Genomic DNA, 20,940 nt, shown 5'->3' on the forward strand with positions numbered 1-20,940 from the left:
GTAGGTTTAGATTAGACATCCACAAGAACTACTTCACAGTTATGGTGGCTAGGGTCTGGAACCAACTTCCAAGGGAAGTGGTGCTGGCTTCTACCCTGGGGGTCTTTAAGAAGAGGCTTGATGCCTACCTTTTTCTCCCGCCCAGGCGGGGGGTCGGACTTGAAGATCTACAAGGTCCCTTCCGACCTGACTTCTATGATTCTATAGTTCTATGAAGCCCAGTGGTGGGGGAAGGGGAGTTGTGACACTGAGAGAGAAAAAAGATGCACATAAACCAATACAATGCTCTGTAATGGTGAAGGGGATAGGTTGAAAAAGTTTCTCAGTCTATAGAGTCTTATCACAGGGGTCCTCTTTGGCTGGGGTGTACTACTTACATGTAGTGCAAATTGTTGTTGTTGTTGTAAATATATATGTCTATATATACAAGGGGTGATCAAAAAGTTCTAAGACTTAGCCTTTATTTTAAAGAATAGTGTACAAATGTTTTTATGAGCTGTCCCCTTCAAAGTAATCTCCCCCAGATAATATGTACCTGTCTGTTCCTGCCACTTTCGGAAGCAATGTTCCCGCCACTTTCGGAAGCAATGCTGGAAGTCTTCAACTGTGAGTTTTTTGAGTTCTGCTTTCACATTCTTATGGGTGGTTAGAATGTCATCAAATCTCCTTCCTTTCAGCTTCATTTTGATTTTTGGGAACAGAAAAAGAATCACATGGGGCAAGGACAGGTGAATAAAGAGGGTGTGGTATCACAGGAATGTTGTTTTCAGCCAAAAATTCTTGAATGGAGACAGCAGTGTGTGAAGGAGCGTTGTCATGGTGCAGAAACCATCAACCATTTTCACACAGCTCGTGGCAGTTTCTTCGAACTTTATCCCTCAATCAAATCAAAACCTCTTTATAAAAGGCCTGATTGATTGTTTGACCACTCGGTACAAATTCCTGATGAACAGTACCCCGAACATCAAGTCTTAGAACTTTTTGATCAAACCAAGTATATATGTCTATATATATCTACACATATATAAGGTTATATATATCTACACACCTAGTATCACACCACAAAGAAAAAGGGCACCCACACACCCATACAAAGACCTGCACCTGAACGTATTATAATATTCGCATCGCGTGCAACACACACAAAACAAGCAAAGCCTAGTTCCTCAGACCAGGCAACACTTCCCTTCCATCCCCACCCCACTTGTGGGGTCACATACTCAGTTCAAATGTCCTCTCCATCATTGTCGCTGCAGCTTTCGCTGGAGGACCCACTGCTGCTGTTGCTATCGCTGTCCTCGGTTTTGCTTGTCCCTTCCTCTTCTTCGCTGTCATCTCCCCCTTCTCTGGTCAGGGGATGTTGGATAATCCTGTACCACATGTCTCTGTGGAGGTGGCTTTGGCCACGTCCTCTCCATCCACCACTACCAATTTCTGGTAGTAGGTCTGGAGTTAGCTCAGAGCGATTTTCACACAGCCTACTACCTCTACATCCAATTGCTGGTACAACAGGAGGTTCCTGGCCTTCCACAGGGCTCTCCTGACACAGGACACAAACTGATCAAAATGGGGCAACGGGCTCCCCTGGTGTTTGGCGAGGTGCCCATATAGTGCCACTTCTCTGGTTAGCCGGCTGATGCCAGTCACCACTTCACAGAGCTGCTTCACCCTTTTCCATACCTCTTTGGTGCAGGTGCAGAGCCAGAGAAGGTGGTCAATTATCTCAGTGGCTCCATGGCAGTTGGGCCATGGGCAGCTGGGTCTCCCCAACTGCCTCTCTCTATGTCTCCAAGCCCTAACTGGTAGAGCTTGGTAGGCTATGAGCCAGTTCAGGTCCTTGTGATCTTTGTGCAGATCCTTGTGGTCAATGCACTCCCACACCGCTTGGCTCGGGTCACCTGGGAGCAGGTCCGTGGGCGACATGGTGTCCCTCAGCTTCACCATCTCCTGGATCTTCTTGTGGTTTCTCATGGTGCTGGGCCTGCGCTCTGCAGGCCATACAAACTGCAGCACTGGTTCAGGGTCTCGTAGAACCATGGTGAGCCCATGGGTCTATGGTTGGTCAGGGTGAATACCCCCACAGTGTCTCAGGATGTGCCCTGCAAAATACCTCATGAGGCAAACAGTTTTGGATTCTGCATCCATCACCAGCTTGCAGATCAGGTTTGTATACTTGGCCCACAATAATAGGAGGATGTCTGGCATTCCCCTGCCCCCAGACCTCTTCTCCTTGTGCAAGGTCTTCCAGGTGACACTTTGCCATCTGGAGCCCCAAAAGAAAATGCACATGGCCCTCTGGATCCTGTGGGTAACATGCTTAGAAGGGGGGAAGACCAATGCATTGTACAGAAGCACTGGTAAAAATACTGCCTTCACAAGGACAACCGCCCCCCCCATGGAGAGGGAGCACATGTGCCACAGCCCCAGTTTCTGCTTTATCTTTGCCTCTGTCTTTTCCCATGCTGTCCTGCTGATCAGCTCAAGGTTGACATCTATCCCGAGGATCCTGACCCCCTCATGGGGGACAGAGATCCCCAAGGACTCCAGGTCTCCAAGCTCACCCATGGCCAGGCAGGTGCTATGGCTCACATTGAGGTTGGCATCTGCTGCCATCTCCTCTACCTGTGTGTGCACCAGGGCTCTCTCTGCTAACCTCCTGTTCCAACACAGGATATTCAAATCATCCATGTAGGCTGGGACCTTGACTTCTCAGTTGCTGCTGCCAGGGATGCGGACTCTGGGATCGACTTGAACAAGGGGGTGAAAAGCACCTTGTTCAGATTCATGGAAGACACTAAAATGTGGGGAGAGGTGGGCACAATAGAAGGGAGGGACAGGCTACAACTAGATCTGGACAGATTACAGGGGTTCAACTTTTTTTCCAGTTCTTCAACTTTTCCCTCGGTCCCTTCTTGTACAGAAGGGTCAGAAGGCCCTGCTCCATCTCTGCTCTCAGTTGGCTTTCCTGCAGGCGCTCTTGAAAGAGTGCCAGCAGGTCTATGTATGACATTAGTCCAAAGCCAAAAGGTTCATGATTTACAAATAGTTCATTGGGCTGGGAGAATAGGATGGGATTCAATACTGACAAGTGCAAGGTACTACACCTAGGGAGAAGGAATACCTATAGGCTGGGGATCTCCCTTCTCATCAGTACAGATGCAGAAAAGGATCTTGGAGTTATTATTGATTCCAAAATGAACATGGGCCGCCAATGTGAGGACGCGGTCAGTAAGACTAACTGCACTTTGTCATGCATCCACAGTTGCATCATGAGCAGGTCCAAGGAGGTGATCCTCCCCCTCTATGTGACATTGGTCAGGCTGCAGTTAGAGTACTGCATCCAATTCTGGGCACCATACTTCAGGAGGGATGTGGACAGCATTGAGAAGGTCCAAAGGAGGGCCATTCGCATGGTCAGGAGGCAGCAGGGTAGGCCTCATGAGGAGAGGCTACAATACCTGAACCTGTTCAGCCTCCACAAGAGAAGGCTGAGAGGGGATCTAGTGGCCATCTATAAACATACCGGGGGGACCAGCGGGGAACAGGAAAGTCCCTGTTCCCCCGAGCACTATCAGGAGTAACTAGGAATAACGACCACAAGTTGATTGAGAGTAGGTTCAGGCTAGACATCAGGAAGCACAGCTTCACAGGGTGGCTAGGATCTGGAACCAAGGGAAGTGGTGCCACTCCTACCCTGGGGGTCTTCAAAAAGAGGCTAGATAACCACTTAGCCGAGGTCATTTGGCCCCAGCATTCTTTCCTGCCCATGGCAGGGGTCAGACTTAATGATCTGCTTAGGTCCCTTCCAACCCTACCAACTATGAAACTATAAAGCTATGCTCAGCCTTCTCTCCCTCTCCAGCTGGAGCACATCTCTCAGTTACACCAGGGCTTCATGGATCTGTCACCCCGGCACCCTGCACGACTGGTCCTTATGGATGACTGTACCTAGGATGGATTTAAATTGCTTGGCCAAGACTTTGGCCAGCAGCTTATAGTGGAAGATCAGGAGGGTGATTGGCCTCCAGTTCTTCAACTTTTCCCTCGGTCCCTTTTTGTACAGAAGGGTCAGAAGGCCCTGCTCCATCTCTGCTCTCAGTTGGCTTTCCTCCAGGCGCTCTTGAAAGAGTGCCAGCAGGTCTATGTATGACATTAGTCCAAAGCCAAAAGGTTCATGATTTACAAATAGTTAATTGGGCTGGGGCCCAGCAGAGTCAACCACATTTCAAGCTATGGTAACCTAACAGCTCAGCACTGCTCAGTATGTATGTATCCTGCAAGTGCCCCCCACAAAGGATCCAAGTTTTAATTAGCCCTCCCTCATGATTGGAATCAGGTGTTCTTATCATGAGTCCTGGGATCCTCCAAAGTTTTATATACAGGGCAACCTGGTCTGTCTTCACCTCGTGGAGGGCAGGGCCACATTAATCATAAGTGACAGGCTGGTAGACGTGGCAACAGGGGGATTCCGGGTGAAATGTTTGGGTCCCAATTTGGTGATGTTAGCCAGACATTTAAGGCTAGTGAAGACACAGGAATCACGGGAAATGAAAAAGAATGGCACAGCTCAGCTGTGGGAGTGAAGAGGAATTTGAAATGTTTTCAATGTTATGACTCACCATGACTTGAAAAAAGAGTAGGTGCTGAGGGGGATTGCACTCAATGGGTACTATTATATCGTTTATTTATATGGGTTACACTAATCTGTTCTTATGGTAAGTTTCCATGCTGATGGATGTGGCAGCTGCAGTCATGTCGGGGAGGGCCCTTTGCAGGCCAGCAGTCCCCCTGCTAGTGTTCAGGTGAAGCAGCTGTCTTCCCTTCCTGCATGATCCCTACAGTAAAAAAACCCCCAAAAAGTAAGTTTCCATGCCCAATATGGAACATGCATTTTATAGACCTGCTCAGTGTTGGCCACAAAATTAATGAACTTCATAGTAGGTTTCCATTATTGAGCATATGCAGCAGTTCAAAGATAGACAGTGTATTTTAATGAGGTTTCCTTGTATGTATATGTAAGGTAGGGGTTTTCTTCCTCATGCTGAATGGGGAAAAAACCTGTCTTATATTTGAGTAAATACGGTATATCATTTATCTGATAAACGTATGTGACTTTATTATCTGTATATAGATATTGGTCAAATATCTACTTTTATGCCTGATAGATGTAATCCAAAATTTACAAACATTCATTAAATATATATTAATTTTCCAAATAGCTGTGGCTGATTTTCTGAACTGTGTGTTTTGTTTTATAAGGTGAGCTCTTGGGTTACATGGCTGATCCTGACTGCAGGTTCTATGGAGGAGAAACGAGAAGTCTTCTCATATTTAGTACATGTGGCACAATGCTGCTGGAACATGGGCAACTACAATGCTGTAATGGAGTTCTTGGCAGGGCTCAGGTACTGGTAACTTGGGTTTTTTTGTTTGTTATTTTACATGAGAAAATTTCAGAAAGAGAGATTAAAATGCAGCTTCTGTTAAGCACAGTTCTTTTTCTGAAGAACAGTTTATGGCATTGAATCAATCACAGTATTAAACAGAATGTTGTTGATAAGTCATGTCACCTCATCTAGTAAATTTCTGATAATTATTCTGGAAAAATTAAAATACAGTGAAAGATGGACATTTCTCAGAATTCTTTGGAGATGTATGATTTATCTTGGTACGTGCTAAATATGTTAAACTGAAAATATGACTGTACATTTTTCAAATAGCAGTTTCAAATGAGAAAAGACAACTAAAAAAACAGTTCTATTTTGGCTGTATGGAACCAAAGAGAATAATTATAATTTCAGATTGGACCTTTTATAATACAGATGAAACACATATTAAACTAATAGTATGGTTATACCTTAAGTCAAAAAGAAATGTGAAATGAAACACTTCTGTATCCATTCCATTATACCTACACTGACAGTTCCTACTGACAGTGGGTGCATCTACATGTGCATTTACACCAATTTAAATTTACTGTGCAGTAAGTTACGGCTCAGTACGCAGAAATAGGCCAGTGTCTACACATGCAGGCATTAAAGTGCATTAGCGCTGTGTGTGGTTTGACTCGGAACTAAAGTTAGTCCCAAGTCAGTCCCCACACACAGTGGTACTGCAGTACAGTATCTATATCTGTTACTGTGCAGTAACTAATTGGGTATAAATTTGATACCTGAAGGATACAGGTATCAAATTTACACTAAAGTCAGCATAAGTCACCATATTTACTACGAAGTATGGGTGTGCACATGTAGACAGGTGCGTGCACATGTAGACAGGTGCCCATACCGCGCAGTAATTTTGGTTACTGTGCAGTAAATGTGCTCGTGTAGACGCACCCACTATGCATGAATTTATCTGTACTAGGAGGGATTAAAGCCAAAGTTCCAGTCTCTTAACTTTATATTTTGTGTTTTTGTATGTCAAAGTTTTAATGCGTTTTTACTGCAGTTATTTGTGATTTCCTAAGAATTTGTTTGTGCTATTAGTTTACATTTTTACTCACAAATACAAGGAGTCTTGTCCAGCAAAAAACATCCACAGTCTCCCAGGCCACATAAATTGTAGCAGGGGTGCAGAAGTGTAAAACATTTTAAGGACCTATAAGCTTCCCATGAGCTTCCTGTACATAACTGAAGGAAGCAAAAGAAAGGTAATGGCAGACAAACAACGTTTCTAGAAAAAGTAGAGAGCATGGGGATAGAAACATAGTAATGTCATTAGTTTCTTTATAGAACAGAAGGAACATTGCAGCATTGCGTTAGTACCCGGGAGCCAGAAAGGTTCAATGTCCAATCTGACAGAAATGCAGAATTAAATAATCAGTATTTATGATTAAAATAGAAGCAGTTTTTAGAAGTCTCTCATTTTTGCTCACTTGAGGGATTGTTCATCACACTGCAAAAGATACTTGTTATGTATCCTGGCATTGTTCCTTTAATCCTCTCTCTAATTTCCTTCCACTTCTATTTTAAGGCAGTGTCACAATAAAAATATTTCTCTTTTCTTTTCCAACTGTACTCCCTAAGTCTCTCTTGAAAATCCCAGATGTAGCTCTAGGAATATTGAGATCCCACTACTTACTTTCCTCATTTGCTTTTATGTTCAGCATCATAAAAGAAAAAATTGTCCTTTTGTAGAACTACCAAATATGATTTATTTAACTTATTTTTTAATCATGCTAGTGGAAACATGAATAATTTCCTTTATTTGGTAGAATTCAGGTGTTGAACTTTAATGTTAATTGTGTTTTTTATTTTCTTCTAAATAAATGTTTTGTCATACATTTGTAATAGGTCTAGAAAAGTTTTAAAAATGTGGCAGTTTATGGATCAGTCTGATATTGAAATCATGCGGAGTCTGAAAGATGCTATGGCACAACATGAATCATCTTCTGAATACAGGAAAGTGGTAAATCGGGCTCTGAATATTCCTGGCTGTAAAGTCGTTCCTTTCTGTGGTGTATTTTTAAAGGAGCTTTGTGAAGTTCTGGATGGAGCAGCAAGTCTCATCAGACTTTGTCCACAGTATAATTCCCAGGATGAAACATTAGAGGTAAAATGTTAAGGAGTAGTATTGATGTTCTATCATAGGTTCATGTTGGTATGCAGCAGATGAGGCTTCCTATCAAATTATAGATGACTGTGAATGTATTGTATAATTCTAATTGCAGATAGAGTTCACAGACTCTTTTTCTCAGTGTAGTTGAAAAAATTTCCACTTAACTCAGTTGTAGTCATTTAGGATCTTAAAAGCACAATTTAGAACCCTAGTGGATGAGGCCCTTAAATATGTACATCCTATGCAGTCTTTTTGCTTTCTTTCAAATAAGACATTCCTCTTACATTAAGGCTGAGACTTTCAGTGAATCTAAGGGAACTGTTATTATTATTTGGACTAGCAAATTGCCTGTCAAGAATGATGGGTGGGCAGGGACACAGGCCCACTTTTGGTCTCCCCCACTTAGGGTCTGGGTCCAGGTCCAGGCCTGTTCCCCTCATCCTCCAGTTTAGGTCCAGGCCCACTTTGGGTTTAGACCCGTTCCTCCCTCCAGCCCCACTGGTTTAGGTCCTCGCCCTTTCCCCCTGCCAATCCGGGTCTGAGCTTGTTCCCCCACCTTCAACTCTGGGTCCGTTTTCCCCCTCCCCCGCACTGTGCCATGCCTCTGATTGTCCCATGACCTGGCCCAGCCAGGGCCCCAGTCAATGTGAATGGGGCCTCATTCGGGCCAGGTTGTGGAGCAGTCAGAGCCCAGCAGGGGTGTGGCACAGGGGGGAAGCCAAAGCGGGGTCCATGGCCCCATGGTCTGTGCACAGGGCAAGGGCAGGCTGCAGCTGTGGGTTGCGCTCAGTCTCTGCTCTATGCCTTGCTACTGCTGATTCGATAGCAACACGGTGCCGTGTGCCTCACTGCCCAGCCCACCCAGTGACAGGACTCACATGACATTATGCCAGTGTCAAAGCAACAGCAGTGAGGCATAGAGCAAAGGCTGAACACAAGCTGCAGCTGCAGCTGCAGCTTGCCCTTGCCCTGTGCACAGACCAGGGGGTCATGCCCCTCCCTCCCTTGTCATGTCTTAGTGCCCCTGAAGGAACCACCAAGCTCCGATTGCCCCATGAACTGGCCTGGACAGAGCCCAGTCACCATGAATGGGGCCCCAGCTGGCCTGGGTTGTGAGGCAGTCAGAGCCCAATGGCTTTTCCAGGGTCATGGAGTGGGGAGGGCATGTGCCCCACTCCCGCAGCTTTTCCCATGTCCAGCCCCATGTGCTCCCCCACCACCACCTCCTGCTGCTCCACCCTGCGCTGCCTCCCAGGAAGATGGAAGAAGCTTGCACATGGCAGCTGTAGCCTCCATTGTATGCCCCATGCGGTGCCCATTCAGTGTCTGGCTGCAATCAACCACCCCCCACACTTCCTCTCTCCGCTCCCCCTCCCTGGGCAGAGGCAGTTGGGGGTCAGGGAGCAGGGCAGGTGGTCAGGGCTGCGTCAGGGTGGGGCTGGGTGGGGCATGCTGCCCCTCCTCCTCCTCCCTGCTACCTCCAGCTCCCTGCTGTCTGTGGTCTGGTGGCATGCCGTGCCTCCTGACAACAGGTGGGAGGGAGCAGAAGGTGGCAGGGAAGGGAGTCCACGCAGTGTGGTGTGCCATGCCACATGGCAGCACCCCACTGCAGGGAGCTCACTGTGCCCCACAGTAGGCAATGCCCCGCAGCAGGGAGCGCTCCACACTGTGTCCACAGTCACCTGGCCCCCAACTGCCTCTGCCTCCACCTCCTCCTGTCTGTCTGTAATGCTCTGGGTCAGCCATTCGCCGTCCGCCCTATGGGCAGCGCATGCGCAGTTGGCCCAGAGTATTATGGACAGACAGACCAACAACGCTTTTATTAGAATTAACCATAGTGTCTGTGATTCCTAATCAGGGACCAGAATTAAGTGTCCTATTCCCATTGAAATTGGGAAATATGTGCTCCATGCTGATAGGTTCCTCTGAAAAATCTGTAAACCTCTAATTCTCTTGGTTACTTAATACAAATTTCTCACTGTTACTATATTAACTGTTTTGGAAATTTTAGTTTGTTTCAGATTACAATGGGCAAGATAATTTCTTGCAAAGAATAGGCCAAGATGGTTTGAATAATCCAGAAAAAGAATCAACAGCAAATAGTATCTTTCAAACTATTCGGAGCTGTAATCGCAGTTTGGAGTCTGAAGAAGGAGAAGACAATTTTAGTGAAGGTAGCAACTCGAGAAAAAACTCTTTGAAGGACAAAACCCGATACCAGTAAGTTTAATATTTTACAGATTGTTGAGCTTTCTGTGTGCATTTAATCTTTTTTTTTCATATATAGTTGGTGCTCATTGAGACACATTTATGGTAACATGTAATTTATGTGTCCTTGCATTTGGCCCCTGCCAATTTCAGACTTTTCCCCATTTACCCTTGGTAGTATGACACTTGAGATTTCTCATTCAGTTTTATTTTCCTCATGATATAATTTCTTCTAGGCAAATGTCTTTCATCTTGCACATAGAGCTTTAAAAACCCATTGTTACAATGTGATTCTGATCTGTGGTCCTAGGAATAGCACCAGGCATCTCTTATCAGAGCTTAGAACATTATATCCAGTGTGTTGGAACAGCATTCTACCCCAGATTATTGTATGTAAGCCCACTACTTTTTAAGGGCATGTTCATTTGAGTCTCATAAATTATCTCAGGAAGAATTCTTAGAAGTCATTAAACAGTTTGAATTTTCACACAGGATCAATTTAGTCATTTAGCACAGGTGTTTCTTTAATTATGACACATGGGAAATCTCAGTATTCAGTGACCTGGTTCCTACTTCTACTTGTGCAATGAGGGATCCAATAATAGATCAGTGTCATACTAGTTTATAGTACATTATCAACAAGCTAGTGAACATAACGGAAAGCCTGCCAAGCCTTTTGGTCTTTCAGAATGTTGCTTTGTTTTTCTAGTTATTTTGGGGTATGTCTTCACTTTGTCAAGGTGTGACCACAACTTAGGTAAACATACCTGAGCTAGCTTGGGTATAGAAAACAGTGTACCAGCAGCAGGATAAAATGTAGCACAAGCTACAAAATCCATCCAGGAAGCTGGGTGAATATTCAGACCGTGAAGTCATGCTGACTTCATCCTACTGCAGCTACACTGCTGGCAGTACTCAACAGAATTAGTTTATAGAAACATGGGCATGTGTCTGTGAGGTGCAGAGTAGACACCTCCTTTGTTGCTGAACTTGTAAAGAGAAGTGTTTTAAATCAGGATCAAAAGAATTTCATAGAAGTATCTTCCAATTGGAGAGAAGTCTTCTACACAATGACCAAGTGGATTTCTGGGTAGCTACAGTTAATAAAGTACATAAACTGATGAAGAATGCATCTGGACATAGTAAGATGATGTTTCTCTGTCCATCAAACATTTACCTCCCAAATAAGTGTGGATCAATTATAAAGAAAGGAACTTTGGATTTTATTAAATGCTTTAGAGCAGTTTATACTAGAAATAAGTACACTAGGTGATGATTAAAAGAGAGTGTGCTTCTGCTACAGTGCTAGAGTCACACCAGTAGTCTCACTTGCATGATAGGTAAACAGAACTACACAGATGTTTAGGGGTATTCAAACTGTCTATATGTAAAATCCAGTAAGTAAGCATCAGGGAAGGAATGAACATCTTCCTGTTTTAAATGTGCTTATTACATTTACATGCAGTTATAAATTTAATTTAAAACAATCTTTGTTTCCTGAAAGCATGGTTTCTAATAGAATTATTAACATCTGGCATTGATTCCAGTGGAGAAGCAGCTGATGCCGGAAAACGCTGTCCCATTTCACTGTCCGCTTGCATCGTTTCTTAACATCAGAAGAGTGCTGTAATAATCTGCATAAATTCTTACATATGAAGTGCTTTCTTTCAGAAATAATTTTTCCTAGCTCATATCTAATATTTTAAAACTAGAGTTTACATTGCAGCTCAAATTGAAAAGTAACATAGGAAGCAAACATTTTTGTTTGTAGAAAACAAGCTGGAACTCTAATATATATTATTTTTTGGCTTCATACATATATACACAGACAATTGAAGGGATTAAATTAACAAAACTGCAAATAATTACATTAGCTATACGGAGCTAATACATAAGCTAATAATGTGTAAGCCATACATTTAGCTCTTACATAAGCTAAAGTCAGTATTGAGTTAGATGGGACAACTTGCAGAAGAATGCCTCTGAATTATCTCTTGTTCTGAAGCACATTCATTATTTTGAGGTCACATAATCTATAGATTTCATAGATTTCATAAACATTTGGGCTGGAAGGAACCCCAGAGGGTCATTGAGTCCGGTCCCCTGTCCCATGGGCAGGAAGTCAGCTGGGATCATAGGATCCCAGCAAGATAAGCATCCAAATGTGTCTTGAAGACATTCAAAGTGGGTGCTTGAACTGCCTCTGGCAGTAGTCTATTCCAAACCCTGGGGGCTCAGATAATAAAGAGGTTCTTCCTTGTGTCCAGCCTGAATCAGTCGCAGCAGAGGTTGTGACAGTTTGATCTTGTCATCCTTTGGGGTGCCCTGGTGAACAGACGTTCCTCCAGATCCTGATGAGCACTCCTGATAAACTTATGCCACCAGACCACCCCTGAGCCTGTGCTTTTCTAGGCTGAAGAGTCCCAGGGCTCTCAGCCTCTCATCATAAGGTCTGTTTTCCTGACCTCTGATCATGCGCATGGCTCTCCTCTGCACCCTCTCAAGCTTCTCCACATCCTTTTTGAATTGTGTAACCCAAAACTGGACACAGTACTCCAGCTGCGGCCTCACCAAGGTCAAGTACAACAGTAGAATGCCTCCCAGGATTTGCTTGAGAAGCATCTATGGATGCAAGCCAGCATTTTGCTCACTTTATACTAGCCACAGCATCACATTGAAGACTCATGTTCATCTTGTGGTCAATCATGACTCCCAAATCCCTTTCGTCTGTAGTGCCAACCAGCGTAGCACTGCCAAGCCTATAAGCATGCTGCAGGTTTTTCCTCCCAAAGTGGAGAACCTTGCATTTTTCGGCGTTGAACACCATCAGGTTCTCATCGGCCCATTTCATGAGCCTGTCAAGATCTGCCTGGATCACCCTCCTATCCTCAGGTATGGATGCTTTACCCCAGAGTTTGGTGTTGTTGGCAAACTTGGCCAGTCTGCTTCTGACACCCGTGTCCACATCACTGATGAAGATGTTAAACAGTATAGGCCCTAGGACAGAGCCTTGAGGGACCCCACTGGTGACCGCACACCAAGACAACCACCCTCTGGGTTCTACTGCAGAGCCAATTCCTCAGCCAGAGGATCATGGTGAGGTTGATGCCGCAGTTAGCCAGTTTTGCCAAAAGGCGATCATGGGATACCAGATCAAAGGCTTTTTTGAAGTCAAGGTATACGACATCAATCTCTTCCCCCTTGTCCAGGTGATAGGTCACCTGGTCATAAAAGGAAATGAGATTGGTCAAGCAAAACCTACCTGCAACAAACCCATGCTGGGTATCCCTCAGGATGTTGCCATCAGCTAGTCTGTGGAGGATGGCCTCTTTGATAATCTTTTCCAAGACCTTCCCCAGGGTAAAGGTCAGGTTGATGGGCCTGTAGTTTACTTTCCTCCCTTTCTTGAAGGTAGGCATGACATTGGCCTTCTTCCAATCTTCAGGCACTTCACCAGAGTTCTCAAAGTTCTGTGCCAGAGGCTAAGCTATGTTGCTTGCTAACTCCTTGAGTACCCTGGGGTGTAACCCGTCAGGGCTGGCTGACTTGAAGGTATCCAGCCTGTCAAGGTGTTCCTTCACAAGGTCAGCTTCGATGGAGGGCAAGGAATCTCCCTCACCTGGGCATTCCTGACCCACAGTGGGCAGGGGTGTCCCATGGAACTGGTGAAAAACTGATGCAAAGTACCCATTTAGCAAGTTTGCTTTTTCATGGGCATAGGTTGTCAGTTGCCCTGTCTGGTTTAGCAGGGGCCCAATGTTGCCCTTGCTTTTCCTCCAGCTCCCCACATATCTAAAAAAGGATTTTTTTTATTGTCCTTGATATTTGTAGCTAGCTGGAGTTCCATCACAGCCTTGGCTTTCCTGGTTTGCTCTCTGCAGGTCTGGACCAGAGCAGAGTATTCCTCCTTGGTGGTGGTTCCAGTCGTCTGTCCTTTGTAGGTCTTCCGTTTAAGACACAGGAGGTCTGCCAGCTTCCTGGAGAGCCAAGGGGGCTGCTGTGCCCTTTTGCTCCCTTTCCTCCGAGATGGGATGGACTTTGCTTGCGCATCCAGGATTTCTCCCTTGAGGAGCAACCACTCATCCTGAAATCCCCTCTCCATTGGGTTGTGGCCTTTAAGGGCCTCTCTGACAAGCCTCCTTAGCTTGTCAAAGTCAACTTTCCTGAAGTCAAGGACTTCTGTATTACTGACTGACTTGCCAGTTTTACGACAGATGGTGAAGGGGATCAGATCATGGTCACAGTCACCCAGCTTCCCTTTGACCATTAGGTTGCTGACTAGGTTGTCCCTGGTTGCCAGTACGAGGTTGAGCAGCATCTTACCTCTCATCAGCCCATAGGCTTCCTGCATCAGATAGAAGTCATCCACACATGAGAGAAAATTTTGCGACCGCTCAGATTTGGCTGAGCACTCCTCCCATGAGATGTCTGGGTAGTTAAAGTCTCTCATGACAATCATGCACTGGGAGTGTGCGGCCTCAGCTAATTCTCTGGCAAATTCCTGGTTGAGGTCTTGACCCTGGGTAGGGGGTCTGTAGTAGACTCCCACCATAGTAACCGCTGTGCCGTGTTCCTCACGGATTTTAACCCAGAGGGTCTCAAGTCACCCACTGTGTCAGCTTGCAGGATCACGTAGCTTTCCTTGACATAGAGAGCTACAGCGCTGCCCCTTTTGTCCACTCGATCCCTCCAGTACAGGGTATAGCCATCTATACCCATGGTCCAGTCATGGGTGGAGTCCCACCAGGTCTCCATTATCCCTATGACATCATAGTTATTTGCATTTGGCAGGAGGACAAGTTCCTCCTGTTTATTCCTCAAGCTCCTGGCATTTGTGTATAGGCATGCAAGGGTCCCCTTGGGGACCCGTGCCTTGCCTACAGATTGTTCCAGGGCTGGGGCAGGGGTGGGCTCCCTTAAGTGCCTTGGCCTGCTGGCTTTGCAAGGGCTGCTCAGTAGGCCAGCAGTGGCACTAGTCCCCCCATTCCCCGGCAGGCTTAGTTTAAAGCCCAGTGGAGCAGATCAGCCAGTCTGATTGAGAAGAGCCTCCTCCCCAGCAAAGAGAGGTGGAAGCCATCCCTTCCCAGCAGCTCACTACCTCTCTCACCAAAGAGCGAACAGTGGTCATGGAAGCCAAAGCCTTCCCAATGACACCAGCGCTTCAGTCTTTGGTTGACTACCTAGATCCTCCTCTCCTTCCTCAGCCCATACCCCAAGACAGGGAGGATTGATGAAAACACCACCTGTGCCCCCAGACCCTTAAGCCCCACTCCCAAATCCCTGAAGTGCCTCATGACCCAGCTGAGAGGGTTCCGAGCCATGTCATTGGTGCCCAAATGGATAAGGAGCATAGGATAGTGGTCAGTGGGCTGGAGAAGTTTAGGGATCTTCTCTGCAATGTCTCAGATGCAGGCTCCCAGGAAGCAGCAAACTTCCCAGGCTAAGGGGTCGGGGTGGCAGATTACCCCCTCAGTCCCGCTCAGGATGGAGTCTCCCATGAAAAGCACTTTGCATTTTGTCTTAGAGCAGGGGTGGTAGCTACAGTAGCACCTGTGTTGCCTGCAGGAGCTGGCAACTCAGCAGGCTCTGCTGGGGCTGCAAGAGGTTTGTACCTGTTGCAAAGCTCCAGTGGGGTGGGGGCCTTGGGACCCTTGACCACCTTGTTCCAGCCCCTGAGCTGGACAGAATGGGAAGTCCCCAAGTCCTCCCTTGTCCTGGTTGGAGACCGTGGTCTCCCTCTGCCTCCCTGGGGGGGAAGGGCCTGGCAGTAGGAGTCAATCTCCTGCTCACAGTCCCTGATGGCACGCAGTCTCTGGACTGCGGCCTGAAGCTCCTCCAGATGGTGCACCAGAGACCCCAGTAGGAAGCAGACCCCACAAGGGGAGGTGGCCATGTTCCCAGGCCCCAGAGCCTGAAAAAGTGACAGGCAGCCCCCGCAGCCAAGAGCCAGAGGTTCTGTCTGCGTGGAGCCCGGAACCATGGGCTGTGTCTGGGTGGCCATCTCTGAGGTGCTGGGGTGGGGGCCATGCATGCCCATCCACATCATGCTACTGGTGGGCTGGCTACGGCTGAGACTGGCTTGCCCTCCCGCTTGCCCTCCTGTGCAAACTCCCATGCTAACTTGCACGTTGAGCCTAGGAATGCGCCTGTTTGTGCAGCCTGTTCATGAGGCTCTGGTCACATGGCTGTCTGTGGGGCTGGGCAAAGAAGGAGCCAGGGGGTGGCGTAACCCTCCTTGACCCATTTAGCCTGCTCCCAGCTGTCTAGGTCCCTCCCTCCATGGGCTTCTGTTTACCTGGGGCAGGCCAGGGCTTGTCAGGGTCCCTGTGGTCTCACTGGGGGTTCCTGGGCTCATGGGGGTACAGCGGACTTACACCCACACATCTTGCACTGGAGCTGGGACCAAACTGAGGCTTGTGCCATTGTCAGGCCCTTTTTAAACTGTGCGCATGCACAGAAGGGCCGGTCGGTGCCTCACTACTTTTAGGGGGCTAAAGGAGCTAAGGGGGGTCCCCCCCCACTAACCTGGCTCGCACGCTGGCAGCTCAGTCGTGCAGCTCCCTGGGGGGCTGGGCCAAATAGGAGCCAGTGGGGGTGTGACCCTCCTCAGCCCACTTAGCCCACTCCCAGCTGTCTAGGTCCCTCCCTCCATGGGCCCCTGCTTACCTGGGGCAGGCTGGGGCTTGTTGGGGGTCCTGTGGTCTCGCTGGGGGTCCCTGGGCTCATGGGGGTGCAGTGAGCTTTAACCTGCACGTCTCGCACCAGAGCTGGGATCAATCCATGTCTTTGTCCCATATTTTGTCCTCAATTTACCTATGTGTAGGAACATAGTAAGTAGGACTGTGCTCAACTATGCACATATATATTAATACACCTTATGGTGTATGTTCTTAAGTTCTATATCTTATGAAAATACATACATTGATGCATTGTTTCATTGATAACCCTGGTGGTGGTTCTCACTTGTTCTTCTAAAGGCCTTACCTCTGACTCTTCTCTGGGAAATCTCTTAAACCAACTCTTTTCCCTTGTGGTTTCAAAACTTTCCTTATAAATACAGTTCACCCTACAACTTGTCCTGTTTCCTCTTCACTCGTTATCATCAAAATCACCCTAACACAGGGGCAGGCAAAATACAGCCTGATGGTGAGAGACTCCCTGTGGCTTGTGGTCCATGCACCCTCAAGCTGAGTGGGCTCTGTGCCTCTATGTGTGGCTCCACTCTGAAGTGCTGGAAGCCTCATGTGGAGGCATGGAGCCGGCCCAGCCCAGTGGCACGTGGCTCCAGCTGAGTCCCAGGAACTGTACGTAGTGTCACGAGGCCAGCCTGGTTCGGCCCGAATGGACATGCCAGCTGCCTGGGCCAGGCAGGCTCCGTGTCACCACGTGCAGTTCCAGGGACTCAGCTGGAGCCACTCTGCCCACCTTGAGCCATGAGCACCCCAAGGGCCTGCTGCCTGCTGCTTCACCCCCATCAGCAGGGGATGTGCACTATGGGGGGGCATGTAGCAGGGGGGCTCACAACCATCCACACACACTCCCAAATCCCCCCACAGATGCCCCCCCAAACCTCAGACCACCCACAAATCCCAAACACACACCTTCCCCACAAACCCCATCCACACTTCCACCCCCACATCTCCTCCTGTACTCACCCACTGCCACACCGCCCCCCCACCCACAGGCACTGCCACAAACCCCACACCCCAACCCCACCCACTCCCAACCCGACACCCACAAACCCCACACCCACCCACCCACACACACGACATATCCTACCTCCATCTCCCCAGGAGTTTTTGGACATGCCAAGTAAATGTTAAAGATTCATTTTTATTATAGCATCTTTGGTAAGTGATAAAGCAAGCTCAAATAAGTATCGAGACATAAAATTGCTGTTCTAATATAATACCTTGTTTCCTCCTCTGATGGATATTTTTCCACCATAAAATGATTCTATATTTCAGAGCATTTCAAACTTGTGACATTGATATGTTGTCAAAATCCAACTAAAACAGAATAAATTCAAATGGAATCTCATTTTGATTTCTTCTTATTTAATTAACTCGTGCAAAACAGCATATAGTAATGAGGATCTATAAAAAATACCTAGCATTAGAGAAGGAAAATTACAAATTCACTTCTAATTATGGTTCCTTGAAAGTGTTACAGCTTCTAGGATCACATTCACTTGTGAACTCCAAAGCAATGGGAATTTCGAGTCTTAGAATTACATTGTTTCTGCATGAAGAAAATCCTCTTCCCCTTAGAGGTCTGATAAAATAGATATACTCTTCCAAGTCTTGTTAACAAACCTGCTTGTGACCAGGTTCTGAACTTTGCTACATTATTTCTATAATTCAGTCCCATCTGCACGTTCAAACTATCCCAATTAGAGTTTTTCCTTTTCATGTGTTGCTTCGTTGCATTATGTTCTAACCTCTCCTTTTATCCTTTTTCATTCTTAATGCTACTCAGTACAACTCATGTAAAGAAAGCTTCTGAGTCAAAACAAGTTCTGTAAGTTTGTTCTGAGCACTTCCTAACTATAATGCTTCAGCTAGCTGTTGTCATAGAAGAAATGTGTATGTGTGTGTAAAAGAGACAGCCTTTCACTTGGCTGTTTCCTGTAAATCTGAACCCTTACTATTCTATTAAATGTGACTTGAGGCCTGAATAAGGGTCTGCTATTCTTGTCTATTATGGGCCACTCTCTTGTTAAATTTGGAAAATATTCTTTAGTTTATGTGTAGAGGGGGGTTTTTTTAATGTGGAAGTGTTAATCTAGTATGGTGCTGGGAAATACTTTAAGATACAGATATTGGGTGAGGTGTATTGAAGCCAATCCCAGTTTATACTAGCTGAAGATCTGAGCTTAGCTTTTTTTTTTGTTGCTTTTTTACATCTATTACTGCTATACTAAAATGCCCTAAATTGTATTAACTACATCTGTACGCACCCACCAAATGCTTTCAGACGTGAAAAAAACATCCCAGAACAGCACTTTACTTTTAGCTTGGCGCACCACTGCATCAAGCGCAGCGCATGCCCAGAAGAGGAATCAGGTCAGTTTGACCCAGCTTGCCCAGCATCTGTATAGCTCATGTACTTCAGCGTGGCTTTTTGGCACTTTTGCCTAATAGCTGATTGAATAAAATATTAGACTTAAGTGCCAGAAAGCCCGGCTGAACCTCATGAGCTATACAGACACTGGGGGAGCTAGGTCAAACTGATGCGATTCCTCTTCTGGTAAAGGGCTGGGGATTTTTCTTCCAGATCTGCCAGCATTCATGTAGATGTTTTAAGTTGATTGAAGAAGTTCCTGAAGGGAGGAGATTTTGTATATGTGCATTCTGTTCTCATAAACCATATTTGTTAATTTAAAGCTTGTGGCTCTGCAGTTGCTTAGTGCTAAAAAAAAATATTTTTATACTGGTACCTACAAATTTTCAGGTTCAAAATGTATGTTATTTATATAGTGTTTTACACTTCTAGAAAAAAAATATTAAATATTTAATCTCACAACACCCTTGTGAGAAAGGGATATATTTTTGCTGCTATTTGTAATGATAATAAGACTCAAAGAGGTTAAGTAACTTACACAAGTTCAGTCTCATTCAGAAACAAGCATTCCTGTCTCTTTAAGTCCCAGTAAAAGTTATGTATTATAAATTACTTTTAATGCTTGTTTATATATTGTTTTCTTTAATGTGTGGGGATAAACCTGGAAAAAATAATTAATATTAATAATATTATTAACATACACTTTCATGTCCTAGCTGTATTACTCTTAGATCAGTTATAAGAATATATATATTAATTGAATAGTTTGTGCAAACTTACAATAATATATAGATATAATTTATATATTACATTATACAATATTGTGAAAGCTTCTGAGTACAGAAACAGTAGGTTCCCCAAACAGTACAGTACTGTTCATCTTCTTTTGAAACTAAACTGTAGTAGAATAGGTATTAATCAACAATTAAGTACATCAGCACACATGAGATGCTTCGCTACATATGCAGTATTTGTACAAGAACTGGACAATGTAAGTACTGTATTCTACTTCATGTGCAGGTTTATAATTGGAGATATCTCAGATTCAGAAAGTGACATTTTTGAGCAACTGAAAGAGTGGGAATCTAATACAACTGAAGAGCAGCAGAAAGCATTCAGCCACGGAATAGAGCTTATTCCCTGGTATGTGTTATCCATCAGAGCCGATGTCCACCAGTTCATGCTACAAGGGGCAACTGTCATACATTATGACCAGGAGACACATCTCTCAGCACGCTGTTTTCTTCAGCTTCAGCCTGACAATAGTACTTTGACCTGGATAAAACCCACCACAGCTTGTCCTGCAAATACCAAGGCAAAACTGGGCATTCCAGTTAGCACTGCAGAGCTTGGTAAATTTCAGTTTCTTGGCAATACTGGATTAAATGCACTAGTAGAAGGTTCCCTGGACATGTTTTTAATAAAGGCTGTGTACATGGGACATCCTGGCATTGATATGCACACTATGTGTGTTCAGAATAAACTTTGTGGTATGTCCCTTGAAGAGAATGGCATAACACTTCTGTATGGACTTCAGACTACTGATAATAAGTTGCTGCACTTTGTGGCTCCCAAATATACTGCCAAGATACTATATGATGGATTGCTGGAATTAACAAAAGCTATAAGAAAAATGAGGAAATTCCCTGATCAGAGATTGCAGTGGCTACGGAAACAGTATGTCAGCCTTTACCAGGTAAAATGTATTGTGATAAATAAATGGAAGTTTCTAAGATCCAACAGTTTGTCAATATGAATATTAGTATCTGTTACAGGTGGTTTAAGATTAAAGATAAAAGACCTGATTTTGTTTTATGTAACACCACTGAAGTTGGCATTGTCACAGTAGCATAAAGCTAATGTAATTGAATGGAAATTGTAACTTCTGATATTGTATTTCATCAAATGTTTCAGCTGGTATGTTTTTGGTACTCTAAAATTATATATATGATTAGGCCACCGAGGTTAGTATTTGGCTAAACACAAAACAATGTCCATACATACACAGGACCTGAAATACTGATCAGTAAGAGGTAGGGGGAAAAGAATAATAAGTAAAAGAGTTTACTAATAACTAATCATATTTAGTCATTAATTATTAATCGTTAC

General features: G+C 45.3%; 1 protein-coding gene across 1 annotated transcript in view; it reads left to right on the top strand.

Moving 5' to 3' along the window:
- The window catches only part of PLCE1 (phospholipase C epsilon 1), a 275,495-nt gene that overhangs the window by 191,168 nt on the left and 63,387 nt on the right, over window positions 1–20,940 (top strand). The window contains exons 4-7 of the mRNA XM_019556091.1: window positions 5,260–5,405; window positions 7,296–7,554; window positions 9,572–9,780; window positions 19,852–20,527. Coding sequence (XP_019411636.1) covers window positions 5,260–5,405; window positions 7,296–7,554; window positions 9,572–9,780; window positions 19,852–20,527 — 1,290 coding nt within the window. The remainder of the gene's footprint in view (window positions 1–5,259; window positions 5,406–7,295; window positions 7,555–9,571; window positions 9,781–19,851; window positions 20,528–20,940) is intronic.

Source organism: Crocodylus porosus, unplaced genomic scaffold (assembly GCF_001723895.1).
Source record: "Crocodylus porosus isolate Cpor-Errol unplaced genomic scaffold, CroPor_comp1, whole genome shotgun sequence".
NCBI classification, from domain to species: Eukaryota; Metazoa; Chordata; order Crocodylia; family Crocodylidae; genus Crocodylus; species Crocodylus porosus.